The sequence below is a fragment of the Dipodomys merriami genome, unplaced genomic scaffold (genome assembly GCF_024711535.1).
Source record: "Dipodomys merriami isolate MVZ:Mamm:240054 unplaced genomic scaffold, mDipMer1.0.p SCAF_82, whole genome shotgun sequence".
Classification (NCBI taxonomy): domain Eukaryota; kingdom Metazoa; phylum Chordata; class Mammalia; order Rodentia; family Heteromyidae; genus Dipodomys; species Dipodomys merriami.
This window is the reverse complement of record NW_027206424.1, coordinates 1,690,119-1,711,784: the sequence shown is the minus strand read 5'-3', so window position 1 is coordinate 1,711,784 and position 21,666 is coordinate 1,690,119. Positions and strand designations below refer to the sequence as shown.

The window sequence follows — 21,666 nt, the reverse complement described above, 5'->3', positions numbered from 1 at the left end:
TGAAGCCACAGAAGCCAGAGACAGGTGACAACCCAGAACAGCAACAGAGATGCCCAAGATAGGAGGGGGTGAGGGGGTAAGAGTCTGGAGCTCAGGCACAAGGCTGATGGGAAACTTAATTATACATTGTACTGAAATTTACCAAATAAAGGCAACCATGGAGTGTAACAATACACTGTAAATTAAACAAAAGAAAAAACTCCAAGTTAAGGAACCCACTAAAGGAAGTGTAAGATGGGTGTGGCGAATTCACAATGGAAGTGGTGAGTTCCGGAGTGGGGGACCAAGAACAGGTGGAATGCTGCCCAACAAACCGCCGTCTGTGAGAGACAGGCATTGTGGACACACAGCGCTAGTCCTGGAGGAAATGTCTACTGGAGCCACATGAACACTCACACTCCATTCAGTGGCTGTGTCAATGATGGAGGGCCAACAGTAGGTACAAGGAAGGTAGAAGGAAACCAGAGCCTTGTACACTCAGTGGTGGTAGAAATAGAAATGGTGCAAGGCCTTTGGACAAGGGTCCCACAATTCTTCAAAAAGCTAAGCCCAGATTTACTACCTCCTCCCGTGATTTCGTTCCTAAGTATAGATCCCAAGGGAAGGAAAACAAGTGCCACGCAGAAACGTTTACATGAATTTCCACAGTAGCACTATGTGTAATGACACTCCAAAGTGGAAAGAACACAAAATGTCCGTGAACTGTTGGTAGGCAAACGTGCTCCAGCCACACAATGGGATGGGAGTCCTGCATCCGGGACATGCTGTCACATGCTCAGACACAGAGGAACCTACAAAACGCTACAGGCGAACGAAGCCAGACACAAAGGACACATGTGGTATGGCTCCAGTTACAGGAATGCCCAGAAGAGACAAATCTGGAGAACGACCGTGGATTCTGGTCGTGGGTGGGGAGGATTGCTAACGGCTATGACTTTTCTTCTCAGGGGGATCAAAATATTCTCAAATTAGATGTGGCGATGATGGCACAACTCTATAAATGTGCTAAAACCACTACGCCGTGCAGATCAGAAGGGCAGGCTCTGGGTGAGGCCCTGTGTAGCCTGGGCTTCTGAGCTTCTCCCACCAGTGAGAGAGCCTGCAGCCAAGGCAGTCACTCAACCCTCTACCTCCAGGCCAGGGCTCTTTAAACCTTTATCCTTTGTAAGTTTTGAAAGATAAATTTTATGGCACATAAACTGTGCGATGGGTATATGATCACTTAGTAAGATGGGTGCATCAGATGTGGATGTAGAATGTTTCTGAACCATCCAAGAAGTATGTCCACTTCAAAGTGTCACAGCCATGAGGCTGAGGGCCAAAGCATGGGAACCTGCTCCCACCCCAAAACCTCAGAGCTCTCCGTGGACATAGGGGGCTCTGCTTGGAGATGGGGGAGGGGGGTGGTCCTCTTAGGCACAGAGGGCAGCTTCTGAACCCGGCAGAGATTCCACACTCCCGAGGCATAAATCCTCACTGCTGCCCACCACTCCTTATGCCAAAAAAATGTCACAGAGAAAGGACAGAGAACAAAACCTCCCCAAACAAGAGGCATGCCATGCTAGTCTGGACGGGCTTAATCAACTGCTTGGGTCTGTACTGCCTCACTTTTGTAGCATTTACCATCGTTTTCAGATTACAGATCTTTGCAAAGGTCAAAACCTGACACCATCCACAAAGAGTCTACCATTCCTGCCAACAGGCTGGCCAGGTGTCAAGCTCTAATGAGACGCCCATCCCACCCACACAAATGACATGGTCAGCTCCAGAGAAACAGAGCTGAAGAAACAGAACCGTACTAGACTAGAGAGCCTGCAGGTCAGGGGTGTCTCCCCACAAGCCACAGAGAGCTTAATGAGAAGCCCCCACTCTATGAGACCACCACAGATGGCTGGACCCTCAACTGCCTTCTTCATCTGAATGAGAAAGCATTTGTTTCACTAAGGTGCGGATACCTTCCCCGATCTATCCATTACCCAACTCCCAGTTATGAATCCACGGAAGAGAGACTAAGAGAAAGCCACTCTATATCTGTGTACCTATAGAAAGTCTTGGGAATTCCTCAAGCTCCAGGTGGCTCTCCAGGGCCGGGGGCTTAGACAGCCAGCCCATCCTCTAGCACAAGGTGGGAAAGGCAAGGAAGAAAAGAACGAAGTCCAGCACACAGGGAAGGGGAGTCGAGCCAGTCTGGAGTAACAGTGAGCCCAGGAAGGATGGAGAGAAAGTACTCTAGGAATCACAACTCATCCTCATCAGATGGCAGATGGGAGACCAGGAGCACAGGACCAGAGGATTCTAATTTATTTTCCTGCTAATTATAACAACAGATCAACAGATATACAATGAGTTCTCAAAGAGACAGAGACTTAAAAATGAAAACGGGTGAAACTTCTTGGGCACTGTGTGTCTTCTAAAGTAGCTTTGCTTACTCACAGAGCCTCCCCCTCAACTGGGAGCGCACAGAACCCAGGGAAGTCGAAAATGCAATTAATACTGTCCAAGCCACTGGCAGAAGAGCAGGACTGAGAAAATGATTAAAATTTGAAGATGAGCAAGGATATGTTTGAATGACTACACAACGGATATAGCAAAGGAGAGAAACTAAATTAATTCATGCTGAAGTTAAGCACATTGCTGGTTAATTAAGGCCATTTGAAGTAATTAATTCTACAGAGATAAGGCAGTCTCCTTCCACAGGCTCCACTCGAGGAGGGTGAGAGAGTAAACCAGTGACATTGCTTATGAAACACCACAGGTCACTGACCCGCTCAGCAGCCCCTGATCCAAGGGAACACACTGAAAATGATAATGCACTATTATTAATGACAGTCACACACACTGAGTGATCCATGAGAGAAATATCAAAACCACAGACAATTAAGAACAGAGCATTTGAGCCAGGTACTGGAGGCTCATGCCTGTGATCCTAGCTACTCAGGAGTCTGAGGTCCGGAGGATCATAGTTCAAGGTCAGCTCAGGCAGAAAATAGCCAGCAAAAAGCAGGACTGGAAACATTGTTCAAATGGCAAAGTGTCAGCCTAGCAAGCACAAGGCCTTGAGATCAAGCCTCAGTGCCACCAAAAAAAAAAAAGTTACAAAACTTGGGTTTTCAAAGGGATCTCACATTGCTCTATCTCACATGCCCGGCCTCACAGATGAAGCTGCTAATACAAGAAGGCTTGAAAAAACATAGGGCCCAGCATTTGTCCAGAGCTGCAGAAGCTTAAAAATATGCCCAAATGTCACAGAAAAGAAATGACCAAGCCAGACCCAGGCACTGAGGTCTGTCTACCACATCATCGCATCCCCAAGTCAGTGTGAGGTCGCAGGAAGGTGCTCGCAAGGTTAATAACCAGGGTGGAGACAATGACTGACCAGAGGTGAAAATAACCAGGGATTTCTCATGGGTGCCAGGCTGGGTACCTCACCCCAGGGAAGGAGGCCCCGTTAGCCATTGTCAGCACTGCACAGAGGACTGGTCAGCCATCCAAGGCCCGACCCTTCTGGATAGGCCTCCATAATGAAACCAAGCAGCCACAACCCACATAGAAGCAAACATCATTGTTGGCAAAGGAGACTGGAACCAGACTCCCATGGTGCCTCTGGGCTCATTGGCTCCCTACACTGAGAGACTCCCATAGTGCCTCTGGGCACACTGGCTCCCTACACTGAGAGACTCCCATGGTACATCTGGACACACTGGCTCCCTACACGGACAGACTCCCATAGTGCCTCTGGGCTCACTGGCTCCTAACACTGACAGACTCCCATGGTACATCTGGGCTCACTGGCTCCCTACACTGACAGACTCCCATGGTACATCTGGGCTCACTGGCTCCCTACACGGACAGACTCCCATGGTACATCTGGGCTCACTGGCTCCCTACACGGACAGACTCCCATGGTACATCTGGGCTCACTGGCTCCGTACCCTGGTAGTACCTCCCTCCAGGGCCCCGTTACCTTCACCACCTCGCCGCCATCCACCTTCATCAGCTGCCTCAGGTTCTGCTGAAGAAGGTTGGTGTTGGAGCGCCACTTCAGGAGCCCCAAGAGGTCCACTGCAAGCACAAAGCAAAGCTCAGCTCCTCTGGTTAAAACCTTGGTCTCTGCTTCATGCCTCATCCCACCCCTAAAAGAAGAATCAGCCCTATTTGGGAAGGTTAGCCTACCAAACGTTCATTACCATGTTGCAGCACACGTAATACCGAGTGCAGCTGAAGTCATTATTTCCAGCCACATCATTTACCATGAAATCATTTCTATGTAGAAGCTTTACAAATGTATTTGAGAAGCTTAAAAATAAAAAAAGGACTGGCTTTCTCAGCCTAGGGGAAGCAACTATGGAACACAGCAACATCTACCCAGAAAGTTCCATGCAGGCATCTACTCCCAAGTGGTTTGTTATGAGAAGGAACATCCAGTTGCTTTTTAAGTAAAGTAACGTAAAACAAAGAATACAAATTAAAGTCCAAACACTTCAGTATCACCAAGCCACAAGAGCCAGGGACCGCTGAGAGCACTCGCAAAGGGCTCCCTGCTGGGCTGGCAGGACAGTTTGTCAGACTTAAGATGGTGGTTTTTGTCTGTTGCCTTTTTAATGGAAAAATCGAGGGTTGAATATACTGGATTTGTAAAAGTTTAAAGGATATCTCAAATTTTGAAGGATCTTACTTAAGATATCAAGACATTCTTCAAGGTGAGAAGACAGACTCTGAAATCTTTCCAGGAAAGTACGGGCACCCACACATTTGCACTTGAAGTTGTATTAATATCCCAGTACATGAAAAAAATGCAATTAGCAAAGTGCATCTAATTTACTATTTATGCTAATCAGCAACCAGCTTCCACTAGAGAAAGGGTAACCATTAAAAAAAAAAAAAAAAGAAGACAAGATCCTAGTGAATACTGAAAGGAAAACATAATTGGGGGAGCAGTAGGACTTCAGTGAACATGGACACCCATTACAATGTTAAGATCAAACAATACAAAAGATAAGCACATATGGGACATTCAAACATACACTGCCAGTGATCTGTCCTCATCCCAAGTATCTTGAACAAAGATTAGGGTTAAAATAAAAACCAGCAGCCCCCATGGATTCTGTGGCATCTGAAAACTGTGGGCTGCTGAATCCTGGAGTGATGATTTCACCTCAACTTTCCCATCTGAACACTAGATACAGCAATGTAACCTAATTAATTAATCTTAATTAATCTTACTCTTGCAGGACTGTTGCAAAAATTAAATGCCATAGGAAAGAGCCCAATGCCCAGCACAAAATACTAACAGCAGCAGGCACTCGAAGAAGTATTCTAGTTGATTTCTAATTAGAAGTGGAATGACAGCCTGGGCACCTGTGGCTCATTCCTGAGATCCTAGCTACTCTGGAGGCCGAGATCTGGAGGGTCATGATTCTAGGTCAGACTGAGCAGAAAAGTCCATGAGATCCCATCTCCAAAATAACCAGCAAAAATCCAGAATGGAGGTGGAACTCAAGTGGCAGAGTGGAAGCCTAGTAAGCAAGTCAAGCAAGAACATGCATGGTGCCAGCAAAAAAAAAAAAAAAAAAAAGAAGGAAGGAGGGAAAGAGGGAAGGAGGGAGGAAAAAGCCTATACACTGTGCTCATACTCTCAGGATTACAGTTAAGGCACAGTTTCTTTAACAGAGACCAATCAATAATATGGACCTGATTGATTCAAGGTTGGTGGTCCCTGGAATACAGCTGAGCTGAGCTTTACTTCTGTGTTTGAGAAAATGTTCGCCAGGGCAAATAGGAAGTCACCTTGGAGGGGGAGGAGGAGGAGAAGGAGGAGGTTAGAGGAAAATGGAGCTTGCCCAGCCCCCACAGGGCAATCCACTGGAATAAGGTGAGTCCCCAAGTCCCCAAGCCAACTCCACGGCAACTCTTTGTTTCCTGAGTACTTTCTGTCTCACTATCCAGGAAGCGACCTGAGAAGAGGATCACATCTGATGCTATTTTTCTATCCAGGAGGCATCCAGCAGGATGCTCAGGACAGAGATGCGTAACGCAAACTTCAATGAATAATTCAGCCTCTGTTTGTCCCTAAATGACAGAATGTCAGTAATGAATTACCATCTCAGAAAAATAACTCCCTCAAATGAGAGTCAGAGGCTCGATGCCTGGATGCCACCTGGGGAAGCTCCATCCTATACCCGTCTGACGTGGCATCCCAGAAAAGGTGCACGACCATGGTCTGAAACAGAAGCCACAGATGTCCCCTCTGCTCCAGTGAGCAGCCCCACACTGGAATTTCCTGTTGCCCAGCAACAGCTGCGGCTGAGCCGGCTCTCTCCCTGGGGACGCGGAGGGAATCACCCTACAGCTGGGGAGGCTGGGGAGCTTCAGGGTTCCTGGAAGGTTCCAGCCTACCCTAGGAGCTTCCCGACTCCCAATCCTCTTTCCAGGAATGTTAGGGTTAAGGAGGATTCTGGATGGGCTTCAGAAGATAATGGCTACTAAAAATATTGTTTGGAAAGAGAAAATACATCCAAGTTTAATACGTGGCAAAATACATGGTAGAAATGGCATGCACAGGCCCTGCCTGTCACCAAGCACCCACCAAAAACCTGACGTGCCCAGCGCATGAGATTGAAGCCACCTTCATCTTCACTCTGGCCTAAACGGGGTCCTGACGATATAGTCTGCAGGCACATGGAGATGTCAGGCCATGTCCAGAGAGCAATGTTCATAGTGAGAAGCATCCTTTCCATAACCAGCCCCCAGCTGAGGCCCCACTGCTGACCACATGTCCCCTGGGCACCAGCCTTGGAGACTCCTTGCGTTCTCCTCCCTAGCCCTCCTGCCTGCACAGATCCCACAACCCAGGCAAAGCTTTCCATCTTCCTAGTTTGCCTGAATCAATCCTGAAGTGTCCAAGCGTGTGCCTGGGCAGTGCTATCCAGGAGCACATGGAATGCCTGGTCTGGCTATATTTCCTTTAAGGTTACCCTCCTCCTGTTTTGCTTGAATCATTTCTGAAGTAACTATAGCCAAATGGCCTTAGAGCCTCTGTATGGAAATGGCACACAAACGGCCTCAAAGTGTCCACATCCAGATATGGCCAAATCATCCTAAATTGTCTGAGTGACTTATTGGTCAATTCTCTGCACAGTTCCCTCCCGAGATCCTGGTGGTAAGTGCTGCTGAGCATGTCTGAGGCTGAGACAGCAGACAGCCAGGCAGAGAAAGTTTGAAAAGCGTCTGAGGCAGGGTGCATATGCTCAAACCCTCGGGACACCAGCACCGCCCCTGCAGGGCCCAGGCCTCCAAATGATGGGCTTACTTTTGTCCTGCACTTATCCTATTAAAGCTCAAAGGATGCCTGCCTCTTGGCAAAGCCAAAATGCCTGTCATGATTGACGGACAGCCAAGGAGATGTAATTCTTGATAGCAACAGACATTAATAATCACAGTCCATATCGGTCAGTTAAGAGGAAAAAATTGGATTTTCAAGCTCAGTTTCAAGAGATCATAAAGTCACTCTGCACAGCTGTGATATGGCCACATTAGGGGATGCAATTTTTAAATGAAGGATCTGTGCAGAAGAGCCTCTGCCTCCTCCAGACAGAGTGACAGCAACAATGGCCCTGTGCTCTGAATATGAAGTGTTCTGCTGGACAGCCAAGTCCTCAGGGAGGACGCAAATGGTGGGATATGAACTTGGCCTGCCTAGGTGCCCCAGGTGTTAGCTGACCAGTGGCCTGCAAGTCAGGCTCAGGTTCATGTGCATGAATCGGCAAGGATGCCTCATCTCACACTACAAGGGGACAACAAAGTGTCAGGCAAATCCACTTGTTAAAAGAAAGATAACTGGTGTATTATCCCCAGGAGTAGCTAAGAAAGAAGACAGAAGGAGGGTAGGTACCTCAAATCCAAGTTATCTAATAGTCAGAAAGCCCTGGAAGCGGGCATGAAACCCAGGTCATAGGAAACAGGGTTCAGAGAACTCTTGTTCAAGGTCATTTCCAAGAGGAACACAGGGCTGGAATGCCAAAGTACTTTCCAGTGGCTGAAGAGCACTGTAAAGAAACCCATTGCTCTGACTTCCTGTCAATGTCAAGCTAATCCTTCTATGAAAATAGGAGTGTGAATCTTAAATGACGATGGATACCACTGCCTTTCTTCTAGCCCAGGTTGTGATCCTCATCACAACCACAACAGAACAAAGGATGCACATGACACCTACAGAATTCTCCACCCAGCAGCAGCTGAGAATGGGGCTGAGAGGAAGGAATCCCAAGGAGAATGGGTTTCTACTGGCCAGCTCACCGTTCTGGGTCAGCTTGGTGGAGCACACGAGTGTGGAGATCTGGAAGGAATCTTTGCTGATGGTGCAGCTCCCGAGGCTCTGCATGCTCTTGCCTGTGGCCGAGTGGCCCTTCTCCTCCAGCTCAGCTTTGGTGGAGGGCAGACTCAGGTAAGTCGCTGCGTCCTCCAGCTTCTTGGCTTCAGCCTGTAGGTTTAGGTAATGTGTCACACCTGACCCACACACAGCAAGACATCACTTTCCCAAGCTGTGTTATCCTTGATCCTTTTCACTCTTAACGCTGCTCTTCATGGCCAGCCCCACAGTGTTTTAGGGTGTTTTGTTTTGTTTTGGTGCCAGTACTAGGACTTTAACTCAGGACCTGGGCTCTGTCCCTTAGCTTTATTTGCTCAAGGTGAGTGCTCTACAGTTGAGCTACAGTTCCTCTTCTGGCTTTTGGTTGGTTAACTGGAGGTAAGAGTCTCATGGACCTTTCTGCCTGGGATGGCTTTAAACCAGAATCCTCATACCCCAGTCTCCTAAGTAGCGAGGATTACAGGTGTGAGCCACTAAACACCCAGCTTCCACAACGTGTCCTCACCATTTCCCTTATTTCTGGCAGGTTGAATCATGCTCTCAGCCTTTTTGCACAGCACTCTCTTCTCTCAATACGAACAGCAACAGGGTTGGTCACCATCAATGTCCACTTAGATAATTAAAGGTAGCTACATGGCAGCTTTCTCACGGTGATGGGAAAGGTAGTTCAGGGAGCCCAAAAAAGCCTCGATACTGTAGCGGTGACAAGACCTACCTTGTAGACAATAAGGTCATGTTCCCCGTCCCTCAGAGTTGTCCCGTCATATCGCATCAGTTTCACAAATGCTAGCGCAAATATCTTCTCAGACTTATCTTTAGCTGCAATGAGAATCAGTAATCGCCTTCAATATGGTCATGACAAAATAACATTATAAAGTGCCACAACAGCTACTTTCATGAAAATAACTCCAAACCTATACTGACAGATGTTAAGGTCCGTCGAATGGTGTGGAGACATGGGAGATGGGAACACAGGAGGACCTGGAAGAAGTCTCAGCCCTTCCCCCACTGGCCAGCTTCGGCTGGAGGGTGAAAGGTGGCTCCTGTTTGGACCTGCCCTGGCCAGGGCAGGTCCCTTGCCTGACCCTGGGCGTCTACAGTCAGGCCTGGCTGGAGAGGTCCCCCACAGCCACCCTCAGTGACTAATAGCTCAGAATCTCATCAGCAGCCAACTTTCCATGCTTAACATTTCAGAGCCTCCCCTGGCTGCAGCCTGGGAAACTTTGTTAATTATGCAAATGTGTCTGTCTACAATGAGTGCTTAAGTTTGACGGGAAAAACAAGGATTTTGAAATTTAGAATGCAAGAGAAGGTATTCCTTTGCCCCTGTGTAATTTATTAATTAAGGAGAATGAGCTTGTTAGAGGGGGAAAGCATGGTGGTAAGGCAGTCCTCAGAGGAGTCTAGAGCTCTCTGCCCCCATCCTGCCTCCCTGGGCCTGGGAGGGAGCCCTCTGGTGCAGTCTTCCGGGTGAACCCTAGCTCAACCTCCAGCAGGCCCCTGGTCCCAAAGGACTTGCTTGTGCCTAGCCTCACCTCAGCCCAGGTCTAGCCGACCCCACACCCAGTCCTGCTGTGTCGCTGTGCAAGCGTCTGTTCAGAGATGCCCCTTTCACGGGAGCCTGGTGTGGCCACACCACACCTCTGGGAGCTCATGCTTTGCCCTTCACTATTTACACTTTGCAGAATCTCAGGCAGCAGAGGACCAGAAGAGGCTCATGCGGACGCCCGCAGGAGGACAGAGCCAGCAACTGGTCATGTCTGTCACCCCTGTGGCCTCGTTGGGTCCACCCAGACCACTCTATTCCTCTGATCCTGTCCAGCACACAACTAGAGTCAATATCACTACAATTTATTTTCCCAAGACAGTTCCAAGCCAAGACAAACCACAAGGGGCAGGGACAGAGTGAGTCTTCCTTCTCTAATCTCATCTGTTGGGTCTAACTAACGCTGCACACAGTGCTCAGACTCGGCAGCAAATAGCACAGAAAGTGACGGATTCAACACATGTGATCCATAATAAATTCTCTTGGAAGGTGAGTGGTGTGGACACTAGCTCCTTCCTCCCCTGTCCGGGCCTCAGTCAAATTCTCACAGCTGGAACTGCTCGGCTGAGCTCCCCTCACCACGGGCCACCAAGAAAGATGAAGAGGTTCCACATCCTCCTCTCCAAGACAGACAACACTAGGAGCCCAAAGGAGTTTGGTGAGTGCAGGCAACTTTTCTAAATGCAAAAGAGAGGGGACCCCAACGATGAGAAAGGAGCAGCCGTGTTCCCTATTCCACAAAGAAGGGCAAGACGAAGAAATCAGAGGTCTTCTGAGGTCCGAGGACATTCCCAAGATCAGGTTCAAGTTCGAGACCATGCCGTACATGACAGTCACACCTCAGAGCCACCCAAAACATGTGCAGGCAGCTGAGCGCCCCTCCCCATCCCTTCCTTCTATATCCCAGCCCCCACCCCCCCCACCCCCGTGGCAAAAAACTAAAAGATGACATGTTCCGCTACTCACAGTCCTGGGATGACCTATGGCGGAAGGTGAATCGAAGGTGACTTCGGTTAACGTCCTCGATGGGGATGGCCACCTAGAAGAACAGAGAGGAAATCCAAGCTCATTCCCCAGCTTTGTGCAGCTGACACACCAGGTCTAAGTGTGAACACTTCCACACTGGATATCTAATTCCCTATATGGTTTTTCCAAAGTCAAAATGACTCTGTGTACAAGATTCCAAACCAGATGTCAGACGGCTGGATTTTTCTCTTTTAATGTGCACATCCTTACTATAAAGATTCTCTTTTTGAAACTTGGCACCTTTGTTGTGAGCCCCAACACACTTTCAGCAAGAAAGCTTTTTCGTGATCACATTAGGGAAAAGGAAAAGACCTCCCAGGTGCTGTCTGTAAGCAAGGATGGTCCTTAATACTGACACCTAACATCTGTACTCCAGAGCCAATCTCTAGCCTAGTTTTCAAAGACTCAAGCTCTCGGGAAGGGGGAGGGGGAGGCATGGACTCTGGGGTTGCCATGGTACAGGCAGCATGCCGCGGAGCTCTCAGCATGCTGCACAAACACAATGCATGGGAACGCACAGGAATCCTCTCCTGGTGGTGATCTCCACAGGCTGGAGTCCCTGTTTCGTCACATTTGGTATAACAGGCAGCAGGCTACATGTAGAACAGATCCAAGGAGAGAAAGACAATAGCTATCTTTAAGACATTCTGTTATTCCCCATGAAAGTGCTATTTTTGTGGCTAAAAGAAGATGAGGGCAAATACATTCCAAGAAATGCCAATGTGGTCCCTTGGCAAAACCAAATGATTTTTTTGGCCACCACTGGGCCTCCTGTTATGTCACCAAGAGACTCCTGGGACTAGCAGAGAGGTTTGCTTTCCTTGCAATACAGTGAACGGTTCATCATCAGTCCAGGTGATAAACGATCATGAAAATTATACCTTAACGGTCTCAAACCAGCGCGGCTGCTTCACTTGGTAGTAAATCACAGATTTGTACTCCGAGATCGCCTCATCACCAGCACCAGGGAAAATCACATGCTTAAAGAAAAAAGTAGAGTCACCTAAGACCTCCCAAACCTACACATGGCACATGTCTCCCCCTGCACACCCCACTACAGCCTGCAGGAAAAGGAGCAGAGCCCCCCACAGTCGTCAGTAAACCATCACCACAGAAAGGAGCCAGCCTCTAGCTAGTCTCAGATACAGGAGACACTGATGGCTTAAGATGGGGGAAGAAGCTGTCCTCTGTCCCTCTCCTCTTACCATCCCAGTCACTTTCACACCAGGACCCATAGTCAGTTGCTTCATTCACTAGGCAGGTCTAGGATTAGGAGCTGCCCATCAAACAGAGGGCGCGACCCTCCCCCGACTCCCCAAAGCCATGGAGGGCGTCCACTAGACTCCTAACGAAGCCACACTGGTGAAGGCACAGAGGGAAGGGAGGCAGCCCCCTGCTCCCAGGGAGACGGCAGGCAGTGACAACGACAAAATCAGTCACCAAAAACCGATGCCAACACTGCTCCACACAGTAAGACACAAGCTTCAACCTCTGCTCAACAGCCCCAATTCCCAGGACACCACAGGGCACCTCAGGCCACAGCCCAAGAAATGGGGTGGCCACAGGGGGCGCTCAAGGTCTCAGAGCAGGCTGTAGGGATCAGAAGCCCAGATTTCAACCTCAAGTCCTCCTCTGATTTGCTCTCTGGCCCTGGGGAAATCGCTTCTTTCTCATGATCTCCTTGTCAGTCAAGTGGTAATGAAAATGGTATCTGTATTTGCAGACAACAACTAGGCCTTGTAGCCCTTGGGATTATGCCAGCAAAAGTCACTTCCTGATAAGGTTGGGCAAAGAAGGTGGTCAAAAGCCAAGGGCTCTCTGGAGACAGGCTGGTGGCAGGACCCAGAGGACAGGAAGGCAAGCTGAGGAAAAGGAGGAGACAGCCAATGCTTATCCAGGAAACAGGATTACAAGGCCTGTGGAGAATGCCTCCGGTTCTACAGCAGAGCCCAAGCAGACACTTCCAAAGCAGACATACCTCCAGTCGCTTCCCATCTTCATCATAGACAGACACCGTCACCTCCACGTTCTTCGCTGTTGTTTTGTTGCCTTTATCAAAATCTCCTTGCACTAATGTTACATAGATATCATTTCGAACATCACCTACGGGGTTGGGGGGAGAATTAAGCCTTTTACTATCAATCCATTATTTCTAGTGAAACCACAAATTGTACAAGATTGTCTAAGGGGCTACCAATCCTAGCAGAATATTATAAATAACTCCATTTGATGACTGCAAAGTATTTTTTTTGGGGGGGGAGGGTCCGGTTGTGGGCCTGAACTCTGGGCTTGGGTGCTGTCCCTCAGCTCTTCAGCTCAAGGCTAGCACTCTACCACTAGAGCCACAGCACCACTTCTGGCTTTTTTTTTTCTGCTTATATGGTACTGAGGAATCGAACCCAGGGCCTCATGCATGCAAGGCAAGCGCTCTACCACTGAGCCACCTTCCCAGCCCATCTGTGAAATATTTCCTACGAAACAATCTCAGCAATTTGAATCATCATCATTAGAAGACTTGCTAGAAAGAGAAAACATTTAAAAGCCCAAAATTTTCTCACTGTACTGCACAGGATTTTCTTCTCTGTGCCTCAGCAACAAGCCAATGCCCAGAACATCCACAGTGCTACTGACGGAGACACAGAGACTGAGTCCCCATGAGCACCGATGGCATGGCAACCAACATTACCACCCTGTCTGATTCTGCTGGCTGAGGTCACCTGACTCCTTGGGAGCCACACCAGGCAACAGCATAGATCAACTGCAATCTTCTTCTTCTCCTTCTTCTTTTTTCCAGAGCTGAGGACAGAACCCAGGGCCGTGCACTTGCCAGGCAAGGGCTCTTCCACTGAGCTAAATCCCCAACCCCAAATGCATTCTTCTAAATGCAGGATTCCAAAACGGAACTAAAAGGTGGATTAAGAGAACTGCAAGCCTACGATGAGGAACAAGAATGAGTCGTAGGAAAAACTTTCTGCATGTTCTTATCATGGTATAACAAGTAGCTATGAGGATCCTGGATGAGTATCACAGAGAAAAGATAGCAAAACAGAGCTATGCTCTGTGTGTGTGAGTGTGTGTGTGTGTGTGTGTGTGTGTGTGCGTGTGCGTGTGGGTGTGCGTGTGCGTGTGCGTGCGTGCGTGCGTGCGTGCTCGTGCGTGCGTGCGTGCGTGCGTGCGTGTGTGTGTGTGTGTGTGTATACATTGGTGCATTGGTACTGAAGCTTGAACTCAGGTCCTCATACTCTCACTTGACTTTTTCTCCTCAAGCCTGATGCTCTCTGTCACTTGAGCCACAGCTCCACTTCCAGCTTTCTGGAGATAAGAGTCTATCAATTTTCTTGCCTGGGTTGGCTTCAAACCACGATCCTCAGATCTCAGCCTCCTAAGTCCTTAGGATTACAGGCGTGAGTCACCACAGCCTAGACTAGGTCTGTGCATTGTAAAGTAAGATAGGCCTTTAATTGTGGTGGGAAAAATTAAATCAAATGAACTCAACTCTTTTTCCTACTGAGAACATGTGAGGCCCCCAGTAATGGTCCGACTGGGAAAACTTCACAAGCTTCGTTAGCAACATGATTTAGAGGAAGCATCACTGGCTGTGACTACTTCTCCACCTCCTGCCTGGTTTGGCCTCCTATAACCCGGCTCCTTCCTCTTTCTGGGTCCTCCACCTCCTCTGACCCCTACCTGCCCCCCAGCTGGTGCTGAACTGCTCCACACAAATCATCAAGGTCTCTCAAGAGCAGCCAGGGACAATCTTGCACTGACTAGAGAGCCAGGGTTTTTCTTCAGGAAAACAAGCCTTTCTTTGTTTTCTTGTGTTTTCTTCTGCTTCTTTTTCCTTAACTGCTCCATTTTGGCTTTTAATGTATCCAACTATTAACTTAAGCTTCCATTTAAAAGTCATTATTGTAATAGTCCCAGTGGGTTCTCCCACAGCCACAGAGTGGCTGCTAGAAATCATGGCTCCAAGTGCAGTACTGTCCAAAAGAGAAATTAGGGAGGATGTACCAGCTGGGGAGCAGGAGGCAAGGCTACCTGTCCAAGACCCACCACTCACCAGCTGGGTGACCTTGCACGGAGTACGACTAACTTCAGACTAAGATCTCTATCATAGCACAAAAAACAAAACAACAACAACAACAAAAACACAGTCATCTATTCAGAGGCAGCAGCAGCCTCTTAAAGACCAGCCTGAGAAGTGACAGGGTCTGGGGGCAGCAATCGACTGGTTCTCTGGGGCCACCCCAGAAGATCCTATGTACAGAAGGTAAACCCCAGAGGTGGGCATCCCAAAAACCCTCAGCAAACGCCTCCTCCAGAGGCAGGGCTCCCATCTCAGGAGGAAGGAAGGGGAAACAGCTGAGGGTAGAGGCCAGCATCCGACCCAGGTGACCCAGGTGTCAGGACCCTTCTGAAGGACTCTAGGATGACAGTGGGTGGAGGGGGAGGAGCAAACACAGTGCCGTGGCCAGTTCCACCACTGGGTGATGGAGATGGAAGAGCAGACAGGGCAACTGCCCAGGATAAGCCAGTCTAACTGCAGAAAGGCACTAAAAAACATTCCCGCTGCCTCCAGTACCCACACACTGGCCAGTGATAACTCAGCCAACAGCGAAGAGCGATAGCTCACTCCAGCTACAAGCCCTCTCTAAGGAACCCCTTAGCACATGGAACTTCCCAGAACAGCAGTCAGCATGCTTTCCCCACAAGTCTGTCAACGGTAAAGAAAGCCTTCATCAGCATATACGGGAAGTTTCCTGGGCTTCCCTTTGGACATAAGGACATCCTAAGGCCCCCAAATAAATGCACATCATCAACTTCAGCTGAATTTGCTTCTCAAGTCCAAGTGCACACAGAAAGTCCACAAATTAGTCCACTTCCATCAACAAGTCTGCATTAACTTCCTAATTACAAACTCATCACAGGAGAGCAATAGCTGTCCCACAACGCCACTGGAGGCCAGCTGTCCTGCTTTCTCGGTACGGGTGAGCCTCGGTGCCATCCACTCTGATTTCCAATGTTTGCTGAAAGGATTTAGCAGACATGGTCTTCAATAACCCAAAATGGTTCTGAGAGTCAAGAGCAGTGGAAAGCAGGAGACCCACAAATATGTGAGTTTCAGATGGACAATGCCTCTTAGTACATGTGAACAGGGGAGGCCTGCAAAAGGAGGCCGCACGCGACTGCCCAGTATGGGCTGGCCTGGCCCCACTTCCACTGCTCATTGCCCAGTGACTCTAGGCTGTGGTTGCATTTTGATGGGAATTAGCTCAATGTGAACTTGTAGGGGTCCAAGAACCTTATGTGGGTCAACTGTTCACACACCAAAAAGTATCATTCGGATACATAGGACAAATGTGATCACGATTCCAAGATCGGAGAACCAAGTGAGACTGTAAATGTGAATGTTATCGGGAAATCAGAAACGACTGTGAAATGTAAGAGAAGAATGTGAAAGAATCCCAAATCATGTTACTCTGTCCAGACAAAAGCCAGCAGTGGTGAGGACCTGTGTAAGCATTTAGATGTATTGTCTTCTAATCCTGCCCACATCCTGTGGTGGCCTCATCTTGATTCACCTCCTTCTACTCAGACATCTGTGCAGTATCTGTGCCAACCACAAGACACCTGAGTCGGGCAGGGGCTAATTCTGTAAGATCCAGTGACTGACATGCCCTCACCACACTGGGCACAGCCCCTGACCTCTAACTTAACTCACAGCCACACTGGGGCTTACCTGTCACAAGCCATAAGCCACGCCACACCCAAACCATCACCTGAAGCCCTGAAGCAGCCAGCCCTTACCAGGCATGATGATCTCCGGGAAGCCCGTCTTGCGAGCCACGGCAGTGGTCCTGTCCACCAGATGAGGAAACTCCTTCCGAATCTGATGTACATCTCCAGGAAGCAATTTCAATGTTACCCACAAACCTGGAAGGACAGAACACTCCTGGTCACACTGTATCTTAAGACAGTTCTAGAAGTTTTCACAAAAGCAATTTTGGAAAAGGAACAACTTCGAATTCATGTTCAACACCAGAGCTGAAACATACAGCCAGAAGCCCAGGCAAAAATGAGCTGCTGGGGTTAGCTGGGAAACAGACCTTGCCCAGGAGGGAGGAACAGATAGAGGGGTCCACACACAGAGCGTCTGCACAGCCCTTTTGAGCTGACAGACAGTCAGGATGCATCAGAAGGTGGCGTTTATCTGGGATAGACAAAGAGACTGACATTCTCCTGTATGCCCGAAAGCAAAGGGCAGGGAGGAGTCAGCGGTGAACAGTTTTCTTCAAGAACACAGGGGGTCTCATGCTGCCAAAGCACAGCACCCTGCCTAGGTGAGCAGCAGAACGTGGAGGGTTGTGCCAGAGACAACGCAGCCCGCAGAGCGAACCCTCCATGCTACATCAACAGAGCAGGCCTGCTGAGACTCACTTCTTCCAGCCTAGTAAGGAAGACATGGAAGACTTCCTGGAGCAAGTGTGGTGTGGTGAATGCAGTGCCCCCAGGCCAGGAGGCCAGGGAGCAGAGGCCACAGGCTCTGTGGTTAGATTAGCATGTGCGCTCAGCTCTCAGGGGACGGGGACAAAGCACACGCCAGCAATGAATGCATCAAGGGCAGGAGACAAAGCCAGTGCCCGGCGGGGCCAGCTGCATTCAAGCACAATGGCTCTGCTCGCGTGCAAAGAGTGCCAGTGTTGTCTGGCACGTGGCAGACAGGGCCGCGGGGCCCGGCCTGCTCCACACAGCTCGGTGAACGTATCACAGCATCTGTGCCAGGCTGCGTCTGCGTGTGCCTGCATACATCCGTGTGTTCGTGTGGCTTTGTGTGTTACTGTGTGTGTCCCTATGTGCTTCTGTGTATGAACACAGGTGTGTCTACATATATGGCTGTATCTCTGTGACTGCAGACGTGTGCAGCTATTCACGTTCTGGATGCTTCCAAAGAGCAAGGGGCCTATCTCTCCTATTGCTTAGCTCAGCACCCTGCAGTCTGGAGAAGGAAAAATGAGATAAATATCCAAAGCCTTGTCCACCATAGCTTGTATTCTAAGTGGGCCTGGAAGCTGTTCCACGGGCACACGCGGAGCCCCAGGCCAGCTGCCCACTGGCTTCACCCCGGAGTCCAGCTCGCGGTCCTGGAACAGCTCCCCTGGAGAATCTGTCCCCTTACAAAGATGAGCATCACTTGTGACTGAGAAAAAAATCACTGATGACTCCTTATCCTGCGAGTTGGGGAAATCCCATCCTGCTATGAGGGAGCCTCCTAGCTTCTCCGAATTGCCTACAGAGTACCTACTATGTGCCAGGCCCTCCCTGCACACTGAATACACGGATGGGAGTGGCTGTTGCCACACCAGACTTAGGATCATCATAGGAACCCCATGCTAACTCCCAGTCCCTCGACACGCACACGTGGAAGAGCTGTCCTGAAGGGCACAGTGGGCTCATCCCCACCTACGCTCTCCTCTGAGCACACGAGGGCGGGGGTCTGCGGGCCACAAGAAATGAAACTCCAGTGGCTGCATCGGGAGGCTATCAGGACCCACCTGAGAGGAGGGGGGAGGTCCCAAGGAGGGCTTAGGAGCGAGGCCCAGGTCTGCCCCTGACTCCACGTGGCAGCACGGGAGCAGTAAGTGGGAATGGACAGGGAGAGCCGTGCGGCAGCCCCAGGGGAATCTACACTCAACTGTGAGAAGGGTGGACAAGAATCCAACCTTCGGGTTAACATGCAGAACTGGAAGAAAGGCCGGGGAAGGAGGGAGACTCTCAGAGAGGGTTCCTATTGGAATGCACCAGGGCAGGGGAAAAGAAGAGGGTCCTGCAGTATGTATAAAAGCTCTCCTTCCCTTCACCCTCCCCCCTCCCCCCTCCCCCCTCCCCTCTCCCCTCTCCCCTCTCCCCTCTCTCTCTCTCTCTCTCTCTCTCTCTCTCTCTCTCTCTCTCTCTCTCTCTCTCTCTCTCTCTCTCTCTCTCTCTCTCTCTCTCTCTCTCTCTCTCTCTCTCTCTCTCTCTCTCTAAGTTCACACCAGGAAGGAGAAGCCAGAGAAATGAGAGAAGGGCTGGAAGGGAGGCGTCCATGCGGCCCAGATGCCAGCTGCTCCCACAGGAAAGGGAGTTTGGAGCAGGCCAGGCACTGAGCACTCAAGATGTCACCCAGGCCTTAGCAGGAGCCACCTTAGTGCAGGGCAGGGTAGACAAGGTGAGAGAAGGAAAAGAGGCTCTCAGGATCTGCACGTCAAGTGCTGGCCAAGAAAGTGAGTGCCTCAGCACGCCACGCTCCATCTCCTCACCCAGACAAGGGGCCCCTTTTTCTAGTTCACACACAGCAGCAGCTGAATGGAGGTCTGGCCACGGCCTCCCCCTGTCTCCTGGCTCTGCGTAGTTGTTAATAACTGAAAATCCTGTCCTCTCTTTCCTGACAAAGACCAGCTCACTCAAATATCTGCATTCTTTAACTGGAATATTAGTGACAGCATCCATTGTGCTACAACACAATTTAAATATAGAGACTAAATTTTCCTGATGACAATGAGTTTAAAACATTCTCCTCACAGGAGAAAATGAGACCAATTTTCTCCAAAGAACGTAAGTAGGTTTCTAGGTGACATCTGCTTAGCTAGAACATCTAAAAACAAGAAGGCTGGGTGTTCATGACATCACAAACATGGAAGATGTCACGGGGCTGCGGGCTCACGGCCCCCGTCGATACCCGTGTACCTGCAGCTCACAAGTGAGAATAATTTGGATCAAATATAAAAGACTTACAAGACTGAGGGATGGATCCCCAGCACTGAAAACTAAATGAAGAGGCACACATCGCAGCAAGGTAACTAGTGGATACAAACCTAGAATAGGAATAGGCCAAGGTTTGGAGCAAATGCAGACAGACAGGCAGCAGGTAGAAAGGCAGAGTACTTCCTCCCTCTCTTCAGCCCAGGTGTTCTCCAATGGCCAAGCAAGCATTGGCACAAGCCTGACACGTGAGGACGGGAAAGCTGGAGCCCCAGGGAAGCCTGCAACCCGCCCCCAGTAACTGCAACCCAAACTCCAGGGTCCTATCTTCCATCGCTTCCTGTGGAATGGCCTGGATTCTGCTCCGGCAGGAGCCATGAACTAAGGTTCAGGATGGAGGCAGAATTGGTTAGGGATGTTGCCCAGGGCACTGTGAGTCAGTGACCGGAAACTACTCCCCCTTCCCAGGAGTCCAAGGCACCAGCTGGGCACCGGTGTCATCATGCTCCAGAGCATAGCTGTGCCTCTGACAGAGGCAGACTTCTGTCCTCCCCTGGGGGTAGTGTCCTGCTGGCCTGACACAGTCCCCTTCTGCTTGTTTATAAACCCATGTTCGCCAAAATGCTGAGAACACTGCAAGAACAACCCATATCCATGCAGTGCAAGGGGGGGGGGGGGGGGGGGAGTGTCTGTTCCAGGGCTGAGGGGCCCGCTAGGGCCCTGGCTCACTGGCTCTCAGCCTGGAGAATGGCACCAATATAAACTCAGACCTGAGGCCACCAGGTAGCCAGGGAGGGCTGAATTTAGAAGAGGACGGGACCTGTGTGGGTTTACATGTGCTCTGTGATCGACCCCATCCCAGGGACTCAGTGCTTAGATGGCTATTCTGCTATTGCTGGCCTAGGAAGGGGGTGGTTTATACCAGCTAAGGGTCCCTACAGAGCCCTTGGAGGGCCCATTGTCCAGAATATTCTTCCAACTCAATTAGTACTCTCCTGAGGACAAAGGGGGAATGGATGGAGAGGCGGTTTGAGGAAAGCCTGGGGACTGGGATCGGGGGCTGGTAAGTGGGTTTTCCTAGACCTCATAAGCCAGGCTAGCATCAAAGCTCTGAAGCTGACTCCCCATTGGTTGGGCAGGAGGGGGCCTCCATAATCAGTTGTTTTCTGGCAGCCTCCTGGCCAGCCCCGTGCCAGGCCTGGGGTGAATGATCCATTAGTTCTGCCTGTGGAAGGTCAGCTGCTGAGAACTTGTCAGTGTGGGATTGAAAACAATGAAGGTGTCAGATTGGGAGTGGGAGGGGAGAAAGCCTGTCCATGACAGAACGGCAGAGAAGCCACCTTCCTGAGAGACAGAGGGACAAATCAGAAGACAGCGGGCCAGTGATTAGCACACCTCACGGGTGAGGACAAACAGGGACAGAGGCACGTGCTGGGGATCGGATGGGAAGAGCTATGGCTGCAGAGTGAGCAGGGGACGGGAGCAGGCAAGCTACAAATGGCCAGGGAAAAAGGAGCCTCGCACAAGCTGTCTGGAGCTGTAGAACGGTCCCTTGGAACAGGGCACAAACCATGTCTCATCTGCCCAAAAGACACTTCCTGTAGGATCCCAAGCTGCTATACCCCACTCTGTCCCTTTCACCAGGAAGCCGGGGGGGGGGGGGGAGGGGGAGTGTGGAGGGGCGTCACCCTGGTCCCTAATAGCAGTTAGTTCTATCCCAGAGGGGTAACGAGAGAGAAGGGAGAACTGGTAGGTGGCAGATATAGCATATGGCAGATAACATGTGGCCCACCACCTTCCCATAGTGCCTCAGGCTCCTCCTCAAATGTTTCTTCTTCCCATAATGCTGAGTTCCCTCACAAATGCCTCTTCCCATAATGCCCTCAGTGTCTGCTCAACCAGTAGAGAGAGTCATGATGTCCTGTCAAATGCACAAGCCAGCAACTGACCGGCACAAAGCCCGGGGAGGAGGTTTGAGAGACCATAC

General features: G+C 50.0%; 1 protein-coding gene across 2 annotated transcripts in view; it reads right to left on the bottom strand.

The window, feature by feature from the left end:
* Dock1 (dedicator of cytokinesis 1) overlaps positions 1-21,666 on the bottom strand; it is a 436,098-nt gene that overhangs the window by 341,185 nt on the left and 73,247 nt on the right. For both annotated transcript variants that reach the window (XM_070011394.1, XM_070011393.1), the window contains exons 13-19: positions 16,749-16,874; positions 12,919-13,043; positions 11,822-11,920; positions 10,881-10,953; positions 9,084-9,187; positions 8,296-8,479; positions 3,965-4,062 (exon numbers count right to left, since the gene is read on the bottom strand). In XM_070011394.1, coding sequence (XP_069867495.1) covers positions 3,965-4,062; positions 8,296-8,479; positions 9,084-9,187; positions 10,881-10,953; positions 11,822-11,920; positions 12,919-13,043; positions 16,749-16,874 — 809 coding nt within the window. The remainder of the gene's footprint in view (positions 1-3,964; positions 4,063-8,295; positions 8,480-9,083; positions 9,188-10,880; positions 10,954-11,821; positions 11,921-12,918; positions 13,044-16,748; positions 16,875-21,666) is intronic.